Source organism: Cyclopterus lumpus, chromosome 1, assembly GCF_009769545.1.
Source record: "Cyclopterus lumpus isolate fCycLum1 chromosome 1, fCycLum1.pri, whole genome shotgun sequence".
Lineage (NCBI taxonomy): Eukaryota > Metazoa > Chordata > Actinopteri > Perciformes > Cyclopteridae > Cyclopterus > Cyclopterus lumpus.
The window spans coordinates 4704326-4723490 of record NC_046966.1 but is presented as its reverse complement, the minus strand read 5'-3'; the positions used below and the strand labels follow the sequence as shown (position 1 = coordinate 4723490).

General features: G+C 46.3%; 1 protein-coding gene across 1 annotated transcript in view; it reads left to right on the top strand.

Annotated features, from left to right (window-relative positions):
• The window catches only part of adgrl3.1 (adhesion G protein-coupled receptor L3.1), an 86474-nt gene that overhangs the window by 8476 nt on the left and 58833 nt on the right, over positions 1–19165 (top strand). Inside the window, exon 3 of the mRNA XM_034545454.1 lies at positions 13600–13709. Within this exon, the coding sequence (XP_034401345.1) occupies positions 13600–13709 (110 nt within the window). The remainder of the gene's footprint in view (positions 1–13599; positions 13710–19165) is intronic.

Sequence of the window (19165 nt, the reverse complement as noted above, 5' to 3'; positions counted from 1 at the left end):
GTGTCAGCGCTCCGATTGCGATTGCTCTGGCCTGGCTCGGCCTCCTCTTCCTCCGCTCGCTCCGGCAGATGCAGTTTGTGTGGCCACCGCTCTCCTGCGGCCCTTGCCATCAATAATTTATACACATGCGCACACACACACACACACACACACAGGCGCGCATAGACACTCACAGCGTGTGACAAACGCTGCATACACTGCCCAGGGGCTACACCAGACTTTAAGCTCCAATTAGCAGAGCCAGAGGCCAGACTTAATCTTGAGGGGATCCTCCGTGAAGGTGACTCAGACCGGAAACAACTGTTTATCACACATTATTTATGTTTGTGTGTGTATGTGTCTGTTGCAAGATGCTGCAAATGAGCCCGTCTCTGTGTGTCCGTGTGCTCATGCGTTTTCACGCACCGCCGTTACGTGGATCTTTAAGCGTGTGCTCATGCTTGTATTGGCCGTATTTGAAACAAGCTCTCCCCCCACCGTACTCCCTCTGTGTCAGTGTGTTTCGGGCCCGTCTGCTTTCCCCTTCCTCATTCCTTCTATGTCTGCACCGGCTCAACTGGCTGATAACATCAGAGCATGTTCCGCCTGCCCAGTGTTTCCTCAGTATCACATTCTCCCTTTGTTTTCCTCCCCACAGTGTGTGTGTGTGTGTGTGTGTGTGCATGTGTGTGTGTGTGTGTGTGTGTGTGTGTGCGTGTGTGTGCACGCCCACTACTACATAATTGGTCTTGATATCAAAGTCTCATATCTCCAGAGGGTCTCACAAGGCTTCTGAGGCAACCTAGAGAGGACCTGATAACGCTGCATTTCCCAGATTATCTCCCCATTGGGATACACTGGGTTGAAGGGGAAACGAAGCTGCGGCCATGAAAGTTCCGCTTAATCTGTTTCAGCGATATGCCGGCCCTATAGTTCAATGACTCACTCGGTTTTTATCGTGTTTTGAACTGAGATGCCTCTATTCCAAAATGGCTACTGAGCATTCTTTTTCTTAAGGTATGTTGCAGCTCACTTGGATGTTATTAAGGTTTTACATGTATTATTTTAAGCAGTTGCATTCAACATTCAGAGCATATAGCAGCAACACCAATGTGTTATAGTAAAGTCTATGTGAGCAGGGAACTGTTATCCGAGCTTGTCCTTGCTTTGTGGACATAGCCGGGCCGCCATCGCCTTCTTTGACCGCATGTTAGCGTTCTCTGTTGGCTAGCTTGTGGCCGCCGTTCTGCGCTGCTCTCACGTGGCGGTTAGAGCTGATAGCGCCACCTTGATCGACTACGGTGTTGCGGAAGTGTAGCACCAACGTTCCGGTTACCCCTCAGGTTAGCTCTGTCCGCAACATCGCCACAGTTGTTGTACTATTTGCACTGTTAGCATCGTTAGCCGTGAGCCGCCGACATGGAGAGCAGACGGCAACCTCCCGCTCGGCCGAGTGAAGCCGGTGGGGAAGTGTCTTAAAACTTGCATTCTCTCTCATCACCAGAGGAGGGCGACTCCTATGGTTGTTAAGAAGTCAGATTGTATAGAAGTCTATGAGAAAATTACTCTACTTCTCACGGGATGTATTCCTTCAGTAAACATTGTAAACATGAGTTTATGGTTTCAAGTCTTCTTCAATACAGCATGATGTTATTTTATTAAATGATGGTCCACTTAGAGTATACCTTAGGGTAGGCTTACAGTGATTGACAGGTTGCTGCCGCTACCAGAGACGTATTTGGCTTCTCAACGTCACTCCTCCACATTCCAAATATGGTAACTTGCAACTAAAATCAACATGGTGTCGGCCATAAAACCAAGATGGCGGCGCTGAACTCACTGAACTTGCCGAACTCGAGAATTCATAGAGGCAGTCCACAAACCAATGAGTGACGACTTGCAGACGGGGACAGGAGGCTGGGAGCCAAAATGGCGGCATGCCTCGCGACTCATGGCAGCTCGCTGACATAAAAGTTACTTGGCGGCTTCCACGGAGATGCTTCACAATGCGCTCTTTGTCCCTTCACCGATACGTGAGCGCTTCGTTGTTTCAGCGCGTTCTCTCTCTCCATCTCACGCATGCACACGGGTACTTGAGTCAGACACTATAAACGATGTGACAGTGGACACAAACCCCCTCCCCCGACACCTCTTTATCACCTCTGCCACCATGTCACCCTGTTTGCACATGTCCCTTCCTTTCTCTCTCCTGCTCTCCATCTTTCCCTCTCCCTTACCTTCCCCTCCATAGAAGAAGTCCCCCAACGCAAAGGGAAGCCACGTTGACAAGAAAGAGAAGGGCAGGGAGTTGCTGTCGCCCCCCAACCCCCCTCCCTATCTCCCTTGCTTTTGAAAGTGTTAAATAGCAGCATCTTTCATATTATTCTCTGTCACTCTCTTCATATCTCCATTTTTTTTATTCTCCCCTCTTCACATTCCTCAAATTGCCTCTCATCATCTCCGTCACTTTTCCTTTCTCACTCACCGTCTGTGTTTCGTCTTCATCAGCCCCCTTCTTGTCCCCCCTCCCCCCTCCATTCACTTTTTATTTTTGTTCCCCCGGCTCAGGGGGAAAGGTGAGGGTGTAGGGGGCTGCAGCATGTTGCCTCTGCATCTTACAGCATGCTTTATATATCTTAGCATCGTCCTGACTGGTTACAGGATTAAATCCCCCCTCATACTCATCCTCTCCCCAGGGGCAACCATAGGTGCACTATCGCTGCAAAACGCACAGCTCTGCTCCAGCCCTGTGTGCACACGCGCCCATGGGTATGCACACATGCCTTCACGAACGGACCTCAAGGAGAAATTGAGAGGGCTTCTCATCAGCTCCCGAGCACGGTCAACTTCTTCTGGCAGCCTGTCTCTTTGGAACCGAGTCTCAGCCTTCAAAGCAACCGGGCCAGTGTGCTAGCGTGTGAACATGCCTGTGTGTGTGTGTGTGTGTGTGTGTGTGTGTACTGTATGTGCGCGTAGAGGCATGCATTTCTCCGGCGTGCGTGAGCGAGCGTGCACCAGCACCTTTGAACCTGTTTCGCGCGGGAGACTGTAAAGAAAACCTCTGAAGTTCTTTTCCTTTGACTCTCTGAATTATAGAAAACCACTTGAATCACAGAATGTGATCTAGTGCTGGCCGTGCACTACAACCACTGAACTATGTCAAACAGTCTGATGCCTTTTTTGGGTGTATTTTCTTCCAGCGCATACCTGCACTTCACCCCCCCCCCCCCCACTTGATTCTCACCTGTCTCCGTAAAGACAGATGGAGAAACGAGCGCTATAAACCATACATGAATCTTACATTTTTGATCATTATTGCAGCCCAGTGATTCCAAGAACACAAAAACAATATCATCTAGTAAATTGGAGGCTGCAGCTGTGTGTGTTTCTGTGTGGGTGTGTGTGTGTGTGTGTGGTGTCTTGCAGAGGTGGACTCACCAGGATATTTACAATTATGTCTCGTTATTATCGCTCCCGACTCAGCCTGCTCACTCTTCGTCTCCCCTCTCTCCATTAACTACCCTGCTTCCCCGCTGAATGAGGTCATATCTGGAAATGTCCTACTTAATGTGTCTGTGTGCGTGCGTGTGTGTGTGTGTGCCAACCTCATACAGTCACCACGGTTACAGGAGATGCCCTGTGGCACCCTGGGGGCCCAACTGTCACCCTTGCTCGGTGCGGTAATTAGGGCCCACGCACGCACACACACACACACACACACAAGCAGAGATAGATGCATATATCTCGAGAGAACTTAGAAGTGCAGACACGCTTAAAGATGGACAGATACCGGCACAGGTTCCTTTTCTTTTCTTTTCTTTTTTTTTTACTTTTAAGCCTCGTCATTCTCCATCCGCCCACCCCTCCACCCTGACTGACAGCTGTGGCGCTCTGCCCGGGCCTCGGTATTTCCACATGTCAAAGGCGCCGGCGTCTGACCCGCCGCCGCAGCTCTGCTAACCTTAGTTATCATGCTTCGCCGAGCGCTTAAGCCGTGCGGGGTGCCCGAGAACCGTTTGAGGAAAGGTCTAGACGCCGCGCTCTCTTTCTCACATGCACACAAACACGCACACACACAGACACACACACACACACACATATACACACACACACACACAAAGCCTGACATCCAGAGACTACCATGTGAATCAGCGCCTCAGACACGTAGACAGTGACTTTGACATTGACACGCAGAACTAAACCAGGACACATGTAACACACACACACACACACATACACGTTTTCCGATGTGTGCATCATGAGGTGAGTCTGACTAAATCCTGCGAGACAGTGTCTCGGTGCGGCGTGGCGCTGTGTCGTCTGGGCCGGCGTGTCGAGCGCTGCTTTTTTCCGCCCAACCGAGAGCGACAGCCCGGCTGTCTGACACGCTACTCGTCTTTTAGCGTTCAGGGGGGGATTCGTTGTGCAAGCAGGTGGTCTTCGGTTAAACCGTGGAGAGAGCGACGCGACACACTGATGGAGAGGCAGGGGAGAAACGCACGCAGAGGGTGGGGTGGCGCAGGAATGTCGGCGCAGGAATGTTGCTGGGTGGAATCGGGAGGAAGACTCCCCGAGCGTGTCCTGGAATCGGACGACGTGGAGGTTGCCATGGTTACCGGTGGAAGAGGAGAGAAGATGGGGAAGGGGAGGGGAGGAGAGGAGGGATGGCGGAGCTCAGAAAACTGTACTCTGCCATGAGCCACACTTGCAAGAAAGAGGCCATATCGCGTGTGTGTGTGTGTGTGTGTGTGTGTGTAAATTATAAAATAGTGTTACCAATACCCTTATACCTTTTTTTCCTCTTTTTTGTCTTTCTTGTGAAACAGTTAAAAGATGACATATAGAATGTAAATGGGATTCGCAATCAGCAACAAAATAGGTCGGTTTTGAAAAGCTGAATTAACATGCTTCACATATCAAGTGTGTGTACTACTTAGTATGCTGGAAAAAGAGTTAGTACAGTATTTTGCCGCATGCGCACCCGCCATGCTTTTGTGGCTATTCCGACCCACAATCCCTGGCACTGCAGATGTGTGAGGAAGAGGGTTAAAGATCAAAGTTTGATGAAGGAGTATGTCCTGATGGAGCGCATACCGCTCTGCAGCAGTGCAGAAAAAGTATGCAAGAATTATACTCCTGGCATAAAGATGGCAGCTTCAGAAGGTGTGTGTGTGTGGGGGGGGGGGGGGGGGGTTGTAGGTCGGTTTTGATGGAAGCACACACAGAATACATGGAACACACAGTATACGTCAAGTGTCATTGTACACACAGTATACTGTGTGTACAATGACACTTGACGTGCTCAGTCAGAATGGGAGAAAAAATGGGAGAGAATGACATCCTCCAGCCAAAATATTAATAATGTAACACATTTCAAAGCTTTCTTTTTTTCTCCTTTTTTTTCCCAGTGGGGAAAAAACAACATTATTTTACCTGTGGCTCGTTTGACAGGCTGCTGGAGAGCTGACAGAAACGCAGGGGAGTGTGTGCGTGTGTGTGTGTGTGTGTGTGTGTGTAAGTGTGAGTCTGTGTGTGTGTGTGTAAGTGTGACGGCGTGTGGGAGAAAGAGAACAAGAGAGACGGATCTGTCATTTTCTTTATATGCGTAGTGGGTTGGTGGCACTGGCGCTATACCCCGTGGTAGACGTACGTATATACACAGACTCACACACACACACACACACACACACAGACTCACACACGCACACACAAACACACACCTGTCTCTTCCTCTTTTTTCTTTTACCGCCATCCATCACAACCTCCTGCGTCACTCCTCAATTACTTACTACATCCCTGTTCCTCTGCATCCTTCCACCGCTTCCATCACTCTATTTGTCCATCTCTGACTAGCACTACTGTACGTGTGTGTGTCTGTATAACCACATCAGGGAGCTAATAAAGCAGAGATGAGGGCAGCAGCAGAGGAATCTCATAAGTGGTGTGTGTGTGTGTGTGTGTGTGTGTCCGTGTGTGTGTGAGCCTAACAGCTTTCTATCCTGTAGCGAGATACAGTAACTTTGCTCTTTCTGCTGTCAAATGGGTTTCCTGCACTTCCCGGTGAAATCCTCTCACCCCTCTTCCTTTTGTTATTTACAGAATTCTAATTCATGTTTTTACCAACTGGTGGATTTTTCCCAGTTTGGGGATTTTAATAGAGTTTATTTATTTTTTAAATAATAAAATCTATATCTTCTTTTCTTTTTTTTTCAATTCAATTGCATTTATTTCGTGTTGGCCGAAATCACAAATGAGGGCTTTACAATCTGTACACACACGACATCCTCTGTCCCTCACATAGGTCCATATGAAATATTCTTTATGGATAACGGTATCAGCGAGCATTCTTGTCAAGTTGTGTTAATCTGTGGAACTAAATGCTGCCTACTGCTATTTACTCAAGGTCACTAGATTCTATACAGCGACGAGAAAAATGTATTCGTGATGAAGGGAAATACAAATGTGATCCCTGCATGTGAATAACTCTTCATATTTTGAATCAAATCATTGATCTTCTGCTCGTTATATTTCTGTTTCAAATCATCTCAGTCTCCTCTGAACCACCACCATTTCCTCTTCCTCATTCTGGGTTCATGTATGAGTCACTGTCAACAGCAGAAAAAAATTAATGTTTTTATGGTCCGTTTTCTCACATTAGTCCGTACTGCGTGTTCCGACTGTTGCATGACTCTAACGCCAGAGGTTTATTAATATTCTCAATATTCTTTTCAACCATCGATGTTCCTGCTGGTTTAGCTGCCTTCAAACTGCCAGCTTTGGAGTTCAATTCAACATTTCTTCGTCGGGCTGTTCATATTGTTTCTTGAATGTGATGTTATGTGTGGAGGAATAATAATAATGATACACCTCACTGTTCCTCCACTCCATCGCAGTGTTCTCCCCTTTTTGTATTTCCCAAGTAACTCCATCCAGCTCAGAATTGCCAAATCCGGATTTGAACTGACGTAAAAGTAGCAGGAAGACTTGTATCCACATATGAAAGTGGCCGAATCAATATTGAAGATTTGATTCCATGTGATTTATGCTGTTCCATCTGTTCACACATGTGCAAACGAATGTATAACGTATATCGTTCGAAAAAGAGAAGCCAAAAGAAGCTCAGCGATGCACCTACGAAGCAAAGTGGAGTGATGAGCGCTGTTCTCTGGTTTCTTCAATATCCATCCATCCATCCATTTTCAATACCGCTTATCCTCATTAGGGTCGCGGGGGCGCTGGAGCCTATCCCAGCTGACATAGGGCGAAGGCAGGGGACACCCTGGACAGGCCGCCAGTCCATCGAGGGCACATGTAGGGACATACAACCATTCACTCTCACATTCACACCTATATTTTCTTCAATATGTAAACGTGAAATAAAAAATGATTGTATCGAGAATATATTTTTGCGGCGCCCAATAGCCCCTCATTCACTACTCAATAGAGTCACGCCGCTGTTCTGTAACCATAATCTGTAACTGTAGATGTCGAGTTTGGCGTTTTCGGACAGCGTCATCTTGGGTTTCTGTGACACGCGAGGGGCGGAGCTAAGTTCAACCAAAACGCCGATTAAGACGTTGAAACCTTTTATAACACTGGTTACAGATGGCTTTCGTAAAGAGCAAACACACTGTGAAACGTGAGAAGAAGACACGCAAAACCTGTCAATCACAAGGTAGCCCCGCCCTACAGTATCCCCTACGTTATGGGCTATTTGACTCTAAATGGACCATAGTTTACAGAATGAACAACCTGCTGTCTTAAAACTAGAGATTGAGACCATAAACTCATGTTTACAATGTTTACTGAGGGAATAAATCAAGAGAGAAGTATATTTACCATAGACTGCTATACAATCTGCCTTTTTCTTCTTCAAACTCCATTAGAAAGAATGCATGGTTAAGGTACTCGGCCCGAGCAGCCATTTTAACATTAATTACCTTTGGCTTTACCCTTTACATTAATGATGGGCCTGGTGCAATGCAGGCTGGCTCGCTGGAATAGTTGTGACACACTAAATAGAATGCACCATCATTTCTTTTCTCAATACCACCTGCGTTTACCCTGCTATGACATGTCAAAGTGGCTGCTGTGTGAAGGGCCTCCATAAACTGGGATGCATTGTGGGATTGTTAGCAGAAAGTTGTTTACATGCCATAAGCACTAATTGTGTGTTTCGACGTGGGAAGTGCAGAAATGTCCCACCCAGAGTTCTGACATTAAAATAAAACGGTTAGAGGTAAATATAGTGTACAATATGGGAAATAGAGTGCAGTCTGAAAATTGCTAATGCATTCCACAACATGGGGCTATGTTTATTTTTATAGTGTGTTGAAATAATAATAATGTTTAATCAGGACTTGAATGCTCAGTGAAACCAGAGCTCCTCTTTTCTGTTCCAGAAGTAAGAAAACTAAATAATAATAATCAGAGGGCAGACAGGAATGAGTACAGCCTAAAAAGAAGTGAGGAAAGTTACTTAAGAAGAGTGAACTTAAGTAAACTTAAGTAAGTTTTAAGGTATGTTTTTTTGATAATATATTCATAACTCAAGGTCCCCTTATTAGCATTTTTGAGAGCTTTCAACTGAACGTCACGGTCTTCATCCACAACTGGAATTCACTCAGTTACATGAGAGTCGGTCCAGCTGTCACAACATCAAACTTGATATTTCCATGCAGCTCAGTTTAATGAACGTCACAGTTTAGCGGTTGCAGCTCGGTTGGTCCATATTTCAAAGTGTCCTCGAGCAAGATATCAAACCCCATATTTCTCTGTTTAATATGTATTAATGTCAAAGTTATGATTGAACTCTAACTCAAATAATTTTATTAATTAATTAATATAATTTAGATGGAATGCATCTTTCTACAATGTTTAACTTGAATGTCATTATACTGGCGTTGCATCCGAAAGGACACACCCTGGTAGGAAAGCATTGCTAACTATTTCTGGTGAAATATCACCAGAACGCAACCAATGGACACCACGGCGGCAGATACATCCCATAATGCAACGCGGTAGCAGCGACACAATTCATAACAAACAATGACAAACAGTAACGTACAGTGTAAGATTCCACTTTGCGAGGCGCTACATGTTTAATTTAATTTAGACTGGTCGTTTGGTCACGTGAGGTAGGCATGTGTCACCATAGTTACGAGTCTCTAACTCGGGAAGTTAGCTGGTACTATAGACTGTACATAAGAAGGGGACATAGTCGTGGTTGCGTCACCCAATGGTTTGTGGAATGCTGTCTATTTGTCCGTCGCCTTCTTGGATATTTTTGCAACCGGTGAACTATAGTTTCCATATTTGTAATGTGGATGAGTGTTGTAGAGATGCTGATGATGTATACATCTCTGGTAGAGGTAGCCACCTGTCAATCACAGTAAGCCTGCCCAAAAGCACAACCTGCTTTATGGTCTGTTTGACTCTAATGCTGCGTTCACACCAAACGTAAAGCGTTCACACCAAGAGTAAAGCGGCGCGAATATTCGCGCCGCTTTACTCGCGTGAGTTTTGACGCCCGACTGCGTTCACACCAAGCGCGCGACCAGATCCCATGCATAGTCAATGCACAGGCTCGTTTAGACGCGAAAAGGGGGCGTGGCTTATCTCCGTGGCTTGTCTCCGTAAAGTTATAACTACCGCCGTCCGCCATGAAATAAATAACCACTATTTCTACTCTTGTACTTATACTTGTTGTGGAAATCCCACAAACGTCGGAACATTAGACGCCCTCGTATTTGGGGTTCGTAACATCATCTGTCGCCGCACACAGCTCGGTGAATTTCACCGTCTGGATGACTGCCGCTTCCAGCGCTACTTCAGGCTAACCTGTAGCTGTATTAAAGAGCTCGGGGGGTCCGCAAACCGCTACGATGTCCTCCTTTTTTTTCGGATTCAACAACGGCAGGACAACAACGCCCGACGCCAAAGTTGAAATATTTCAACTCGGGCGAAAAATTTGCGCCGCCCGACGCGAATTTGCGTCTGAAACGCGTCTTTGCGTTGACTTTGCATGGGATCTGGTCGCGTTAGGTGTGAACGCAGCATAAAGGGACCATCATTTACTAAATGAACATCGTGCTGTATTGAAGAAGACTTGAAACTAGAGATTGAGATTAAAACTCATGTTTACAATGTTTACTGAGGGAATAAATCAAGAGAGAAGTAGAGTAATTTTCTCATAGACTTCTATACAATCAAGACTTCTTTTTGCGACCGGAGTAGTCGCCTCCTGTTGGCCAGTAGAGAGAATGCACTTACTTATTGGCTCAGCAGAACCGGAGGTTGCCGCCTGGTAATAACAGATCAGCGCGTCTGAAAAACACGAACACCAGTTCTTATTCAAACAAAAGTATGTTGAACGATAGCGCACGCGATGAGCACGGGGGTTCTAGAATGGCTGTACGTTTGCGGAATGCATAATGTGGAATGTGGAATGTGGAATGTTTGAATGCATTCAGAACTCTCAGTCGACAGCATTCCAGAGATCTTCTGTATTGGTCGGCCATGCTCACGGTGCTGTGGATGACTCAGGCGGCGGCGCGGCGCGAAGCGGCCCGACTGCAATTCAGATGTGGGTTCCGGAGGCTTTGTGCATCACTCACTCTCAGACACCTCTTTCAACTCACGAGGATTAGCTCCCAGCTCTCACTCGCTCTGTAATTATATAGTTCTCCAACACATCTGCACTTGAGTACAAGCGCGCACGCAGCACACACACACACACACACACACACACACACAGACACACACACAGAGACACACACACACAGACGCACGCACGCAGCCTCATCAAACCATCAGTCAGTCAGCCGGTCGTGTTTATGCGAGGAGATGGAGACCGAGACGGAGTGAAGGGAGGTCTGCCAAACAAAGTGGTGGGAAAAAAAATAGAAATACATCAGAGACAATAACAACGGCGGCGCAGCGCTCCCTCTCCCCGCCTCGCACGGGCTTTTGTTAGCGAGCGGGTTTTGTTTGTGCGTCGGCGCGCGTGTTGCGCGTCCCGGGCAAGAAAGCCAACAGGCGAAGGCGGTATCCAGGCCACTGCCTTGTTTTGATGTGGTCATGCTAATTAAAAAGAAGAAAAACACCAAGAAATAAAATAAAAAAGCTATTTGGGTTTGATAGAATGTGGTGAAGAAGAAGAAAAAGAAAGGTTTGCATGTGGTTTGTGTTCTGCATCTACTTTGGACGTGGGTCAAAACTGATTTTGTTTTTTTGGGGGGGGAGGGGGGGGGGGATTCATACCGGAATGAGAGTGTGAAAGAGTAGGCGGAGGTACTGGGGACACGAGGGAGTCTTTTTTGGATCTGACTCAGACGGAGCGATGACGTCAGCACAGGCTTTGCTGAGGATGGAGGGATCGAGGGAGAAACAGAGGGAGGCCGGAGACGACGCCCCGAGGGGAGGCAGGAACGATATTAAAGGATGGAGAGAGGAGAGAGGACGGACACGTAGGGGGAGAAGGCAACAAGCAATGAGAAGGCCCACCGCATATATCTGGGTGTGACTTTGGGAGAAAGAAAAAGAAAATAAAACTGCAGCTAAGTGGGTTTAAGGCAGATAAACAGACGAGAGACAAAGACGGAGGAACGGAGAGGAATAAATTCCTCGGCGGGTTCGGATGCAGACAACGGCCGAGGGAGAAATTGGTTTATTATCTTGGCTTAGAGGAGTGCAGGGTGACGGGAGGAGAAATAAAAGGTGTCGCGGACAGAAATAGATGGAGGGAGAGGGAGTGATAGCGGAGGGAGATTATGTCGAATCTTTGCTCCATAACCTCTATTTTAAATAGCAGTCAATAACCTTTCGGTGCGTCATGACTCAACCGTGAAAGTCCCAGAGAAAGAACAGAGACTTTTCTCTCTTTCTCTCTCTGTCTCTCTCTTTCTCTCAAGCACACACAAATGCCCGCAGCGAGCGCAATAAGCGAAAGTGTCTTTAAAAAACAAATCTGCTTCTTTGTCCGACTCTGCCTGGTCCCCCCGCTTCATTCTCTTTCTAACCAATGTGTTGCATTTGACCTCGCTGGCCGCTTCGCTCGCATCCTTTTGTGTCAGTTGATTCTTTCTTTTTTTTCTTTTTCTACCTTTAGGATATTGGATTGGATATTATTATTCTTTTTTTTGCGCCACATGTGAGGCCCTTACATGTTTGGGTTTTGTTTGCTCTCCGTTTCACCTTCGTGGGGCCAGCCAATCGCATCGGCCGGTCACGTGTTTGCGAGCAAAGTTTCAGTTTGTCTGTCCTTTGTCTGTCCCCCTCCCCCCCCCCAATCCCCCCGTCCACAACTTGCACTGATGACAGGTGACCGATGATGAAGGCACCGGGGCAAGAAATTAAAAAGCAGAGAGGCGAGCAAAAGTGGAGGGAGGGAGAAGAGGAGAGAGGAGACTGGCGGGTATTGTTATTAGAATATGACAGGCAGCGTGACACATAGGAGTTTCAAACCTTTTAAACTTCCATAACCCCTCTCGCTTGCTTTGACCACCGATACACACAAATGTGTGTGTGTGTGTGTGTGTGTGTGTGTGTGTGGCCTACATTGGCTCTCTGTGTTTTTAAGTGAATATTGAACCTAAAATTAAATTAGCTCTCATGCATATTCCATTATGCAAAACGGAACGATACTGTAAGAAAAGAGACTTGAGGGGTTTGGGCACGCTCATTAAAAAGCACCAAAAAAAAAAAATCTCAATGGGAGAATTTTTTTAATGTAAAATGTCGTCTGTTCGACAGGTGCGGTGGGAAAAAGAGCGACGGACGGGAGGGTTGTACTAATTGAAAGAAAATACTCGCCGGCCTTCTTGAAATGGGGCATTTGGTCCCCCGCACGTGACGCAATTCTTCACTCGCGTTGTTTCGATGAATTATTTAAACCAGGACGGGTCACTGAGACAAAGTGGCACTTCGGCGCGAGGCGGCATCCCATAGTCGTCACGTGCATCCACGGCGATAATTTATGGTCTCCAGCCGTCCGCCGACAAATCATCTTTGGCTTGCGAGGCCCGCAGCGTGTTTAATTACCATCACATAAATGTCACGTGTGCATTTTTTTTTATAGGCGCACATCTACTGTAGATGCATGTAAACACGAAACCCCCCACGGGCACCGAGTGGATGTGTGTGCTGCCAACCCGCGTTAGTGAGAGTGAGGAATACTTACTTTTTGTGTGTCAAGAGCGCACTTGATAATTAAAATTAATTACATGGAGTCTGGAGCAAAATACTGTTCGAGCCATAGGTTATTGTTCTCACTGCTGCACACACACACACGCACACACACACACGCATACGCAGCAGCACAGCCGCTCTTCAGTCGCCACCTTGTGCTCCAGCCAACTCAAGGATTCCATTAGTGTAATGTCCACTCCAGGTGTACCAGTTAGGACGCATTGTCAACCTAAAGGGTCCTTTAAACTCGGATGAATCTTGAGCGTCTGGGTGAACGAGGGGAAGAAGTGACATCTCTCTGTGTGTGTGTGTAGCATGTCTGTGCTCGGTTTTATTGAGTGCTTTGGCCTTTTAAAAAAAGACTCCTGAGCATTTACTACGTCCGTGCATCAGAATGTGTTCAGCTAACATGTGTGCCCCTTCCCCTGACAGATGCAACAACCGTACGCAGTGTGCGGTGGTGGCCGGGCCCGACGTCTTCCCCGACCCCTGCCCCGGCACGTACAAGTACCTGGAGGTCCAATATGAGTGTGTCCCATACAGTAAGTACCCCTTTTTTTTTGATTTTCCTGACCCTTTTTTTTTTTGGACCTCTTATCCCTGTAGTGGCCCTATGTGTCAGGCTGTTCTCATCCAGCATTCGGAGCAATAACAATTAAAAAGTAATGCGCCGTAATTTTTTTTCCAGCAAACTTTCAGCCGCGGGCGGCGGGCCGCTGTTCATCCCACATGAAAAATGAGAAATCAGCGTTGACGACGGGTTTTTGCACACATAACTTGCGTACCTCGGTAACGGCACTTTCCGTAGTTATTTCAAATCAAATGGCGAACAAACCTGAACCTAACTGTATTTCCTGTGAAGAGTCGCTGGACATAAAACGCAGTCCGAGGTCTGATAAGTGAAGCCAGTGCCTTGCATTCTCCCTAATGACCACCAGGGCCTCTGGTTTCTAAAATAAGTCAGATTGTGTAGAAGCCTATGATAAAAAAACTCTACTTCTCTCTTGATTTATTCCCTCAGTAAACATTGTAAACATTTAGTTTCAAGCCTTCTTCAATACAACATGATGTTTATTTATTAAATTATGGTCCATTTAAAGTCATATAGACCATAACACAAGGTATCCTTTACGGCGGGGCTACCTTTTGATTGACGGGTTGCTACCACGGCGTTGTTTATGTTTTCATCCAAGAATACACTTTTATTCCTTAAATATTTAAATTAAAAAAACTTTGCTGCAGCCTCCCGTGACCCTTCTGGTTGATTATTTTTCCGCCAAGATGTCAAAGGTCAAAATCAACCGCAGTCCTCACTCCAATGAATGACGTCACCGTGACTGTGTCCACTTTTTCAATACATGTCCATGTCTTTCAGTGACAACATTCATCCTGGATGTCATCTTTAAGATCTCAATACATACAAACGTGCTGTTTTGTTTAAAGCCCGCAGGTTTTTTTTTCGTACCGATTTATTCAAAAGTCACATTCCCTTTGGGAACGTGAAACTATGATCACACCGTTCCCTGGGAAACTCCGAGGCAGGAAGGACGAGGAAGGGCTCCAATGACGGCAGATGGTGACTTGACCTTTGACCACGCAATAACAGACTGGGAGGTCGTATTCACTGGAGGGAAACGTCCATGGGACATAGTTGCTAAATATACCAACAACTGTGAAACTTTCATTTAAAAATAACAAAAAATAATAACTATTTCTAACCCCCAAAATCTAGGTTACAGCTCATTGCATAATAAATGCATGAGGATTCAGGGTGGAGACTGAGTCAATTAAAGACGTCTATTTTCCCTTGATGTTTATCGACTTACTTATTGCAAAAATCTCAAATGTTTTCTAGTTTTCTATTAAAAAAAGGCATTACAATTTACTTTGTTCACATGGCAGTTGTGGGAAACCTTAACAAAAAAAAAGTGTAATTAGAATAATAATAATGGTTTATGACAAAATTATAGAGGACATAAAAAGAAAAAGAAGTACAAGCACTGAATGTAGTAATCGAATAATATACCTACTGCACCTTGATTGGCAGATTCCAAGCATAACCTTCAGATGAAAACATTTGACAATCAGTATTTGCATGTACAACGTTGCCCTGAATACTTTCAAACTACTCCATATTACATCGAACAAGCTCGCAGACACAAGAGGCTGCGTGGGTGCTGGGAAACAAAAATGTGTCTATTTTTGTACACGTGAAGCACTGCTCGTCTTATTGACGTTGTTTCTTCTTCTTCTTCTCCTCCTTCTTCTCCTCCTTCTTCTCCTCCTGCTCTCTACAAACATCTCCGCGGTGGAAGTCATAAAAGGAAGGAGGACGTGCAGAGTTGAGATGAAATAGTTACGATTCATCCAAAGTCAATTTAGGGCTGTCTGTAAATCGTACTTTTCTGCCAAAGACAGAATGGAAAGTAGATTGAGGCGCGGTTGTTCTGAAGACATCTCTTACGAGTCAACTGTGACGACCGAGGCTCAGTGGTAGAGCAGGGTCGTCTTTCAATAAGAGGATCCGGCGGTTCGAATCCCCGGCTCCGCTAGTCCATGTCGATGTGTCCTTTGGGCGAGACACTTAAACCCCAAATATCTCCCGTAGCTGTGCCTACGGTGCATGAATGTGTTCATGTTAGTTATTCCTGATGGGCAGGTGGCTCCTCCCATCAGTGTGTGAACGGGTGAATGATGTCATGTGGTGTTAAAGCGCTTCGAGTGGTCCGAAGTACAGGTCCATTTACCATTTGACTGCCTTGTTTCAAGTTAGTGTATTCTTAAAAATAAACAAGTAAATTAGCTTCTCCTTCAGCATAATTAGTTTTCTGTGCACTGGGGAAACTTTTTTTCTACACCCTACAATAACAAATGACTGGATTGAACCGATTTTTTTATTGTTATTTAGCTGCAGAAATCACAGAAACTTTGTTTTAAATTGTTCAGTTCTGTCTGAGCGTACAGGCCTGAGCACGACGGTGCCTGCACACGGCCTCGGTGATCTTCCACACTGAAAGCATTCAATTATGTCCGGCTAAACGGCCCCTGCCTGGCGTCTAGAATGACCGGCAGATGAAATAATAGGACTATCAGAGCCCTCTCTGGAGCAGATGGAAACACAACCTGATACCTGCTCAATGCCCCCACCGAGTTGCTCGCCTGGGGCACTCGCGATCCACACACAACGAGAGCATCAAGGGTGTGTGTGTGTGTGTGTGCGCGTGTGTGTGCGTGTGTGTGTGCGTGTTCTTTCCGTTTGAAAACTTCTCTGCGTGTTTCTTCATTTGAAGAAAAGAAAACTTGTAGATTAATCGCTGGAAGGGAGCGGCGTAGCTCAGGAACAACTCGCGGTGATGGAAGATGAGTTGCATGCGGATCTGATAAACAATGGGACCCCCCCCCCCCCCCCCCCCCCCCCAACACCAGCACCACCAGCAGCGAGCAAAAATAGACAGCGTGAAACCCGAAGTCATTAGATAGAGAGCTCAGCTAACAGAGGCGGGGAGAAAAGGTAGAGATGGAGATAGATGGAGCATTGTAGAGAGAGGTAGAGAGAGAGAGAGAGAGAGAGAGAGAGAGAGAGAGAGAGAGAGAGAGAGAGAGAGAGAGACATTAGCAGTTTTGGTGTACTGACTAAGTGTTGGGGCTGGATCAGGTGGCACTGTGATGATACACTCCCTGCATGGCCTCCTGTGGGTGTGTCCAGACGTGTGAGTATGACATATGAAACAAACACAGGTGACACTTGTTCGGGCATCTCGATTCTTCTCACGTAAACTCAGGATATTTATAACCTCCCAAAGTGCGGTTTCTCTTCTCGTCGATTCGCCACTCCGTTTTTTAAATTTTTTATAATCTCGCAAATTTGTGATTTCTTTCCCCAGTAAATTTGCCACTTCAACTTTAGAGAACATCATAAACGTATGACTTTCTAATCTTACAAATGTGTCAGCTGTTTCCTGGTAGATTCGTGGCTTTACAATCTCGGAAATTTGCGTTTTCTCCTCTCGGCAATTCGCCACTTTAACCTTGTTTATTTCTCCTGATTTTATGACTTTAAAATCTAGCAAATTGAGAGATTTGTTTTTTCTCAAACTATTTAACACCCCCTGCCCCCGGCTCAAAAATAATTCTTATATAATCAAATCATTCTTTTCAACCTGCAATTGCCTTCATGCCCTCAACTAGTTTTCAGACCCCATGACTCCACACTGAGCATCGTTTTTTCTCAGAATATCTCGAGCTTTACACGACAAGGCCCTGCATAGAGCCCTCATAGCGCGTCCCTAAAATATTCATGAAATCAATTTTCCTTGAAGGGGCGTAATACTGTCCTTAGTGAACAAGATACTTTTGGCTCGCTGACACGTCAGAACGGGGATCCAGCGCTCGACGTGGCGAATCAATGCTGTCATCGTTGTTGTGAAAGATACGTTTTGCGAGACATTAAGTGGCGATGCGTCTCCAAAATGTTGTCGTAAATCAAAAAGAGATCAATAGCAGGGGCTCGTCTTTTCTGGAATATGCGAACGCCGTTGCATTCCTAAAACACTCGACAACAAATCACTGCATTTACATCTGAAGGCAGGGGGGGGGGGGGGGCGGACGTTTAGCGCGCCAGGTAGCGCCGGTTGTCACCACCTGACCCCCCCCCCACCCCCCTGTAAAACAGCTAATTAATTAAATTATGGGCGCCTCAGTTTTTCTGGGATAATGTTGCCCCCCACCCACTCTATTTTTTTTTTTTTCACTTTTATTTTTCATTGAAGATTATTTTGGCTCGCACTACCTTCACAGCTCTCCATCTCTCCTCCCTTTTACACTGCAGGTTTTTGTTGTCTCTTTTCCCAATTTAAAATCGAGAGCTCTCTCTCTCTCTCTCTCTCTCTCGCTCTCTCTCTCTCTCTCTCTCTCTCTCGCTCTCTCTCTCTCTCTCTCCTCGCGGTACGAGGCTGCCTGGCGGTCGCGTGCCAAAACTAGCCCGGCTAGCTCTGGCGGTAATTAGCCACCTGTGTCTACTCGTTCCTGGCACTGCAGGCGGACTATAAATATCCAATACGTTAGCGCGCTACTGTACAAAGTACTTCTCTGAGGCAGATGTGTTTCAATCTCCACAGATGCGCTAATGCTGCAGGAAAAAAGAAAAAAGAAAAAGAAGAAAAGATATATACGCGATGATTAGCTTTGTATCATTTGTGGTCATCTGTTGAAAAAAAAGAACAAGAAAGAAAGACGTCTGGGAACGCTTGGGATTGTGTCTATCCGTTTCCTCATCTTCATGCAGTGGTAACCCCCCCCCCCCCCCCCCCCCACCCCCCCGTCTCTCCGCCTGTCGTTATGAAGCAATTAGCCTACTACCTCATTTAGTGTATTAATCAGAAGAGCCAGTGATATGTTATGCAATACCCATGCAGTCTATTTTAGACAATAGACGTGGCTCAGTAGGAGAGCTAATTAAAAGATAAAATCACCTTCTTGTCTGTCCAATTAAAGACTTCTGTCAGATTGGACCCTTGGAAGGACTTCATCGTGATAACATGACGAAAGAGCCACGTGTGTGCACATGCATGCTTGTGTGTGTGTGTGTGTGTGTGTGTGTGTTGTCGTGGAAACACTTGCCCAGAGCCAGGATTCTGTCCTTGTGCCTGCGTGTACGTTTTACTACATGCAAGTGTTTGCGTGTGCACATATGCGAGGTTGACCGCGCGCCTCCCAGAGATGGCGAGGGGAAAAGATGGACGGGAACCAAAAGAGACAGAAGGAAAGAGAGAGCGAGAGAGAAAGAGAGAGAGAGACTGAAGCGAAAAGGGAGCAAGAGCGACGGCCGAAAAGGGAGATAGAGAGGAAAATGGGTTGGACGAGGGCAGCAGACGAGGAACAGAAAGAATGAATTAACTGATAAAAAAAGAAAAAAAGGACAAGGGGCCACGCCGTGAAGGGGCGAGCGAGGACGCCAGCAGGTGAGGACGAGAGGACGGAGAGGAATAATAGAATAATG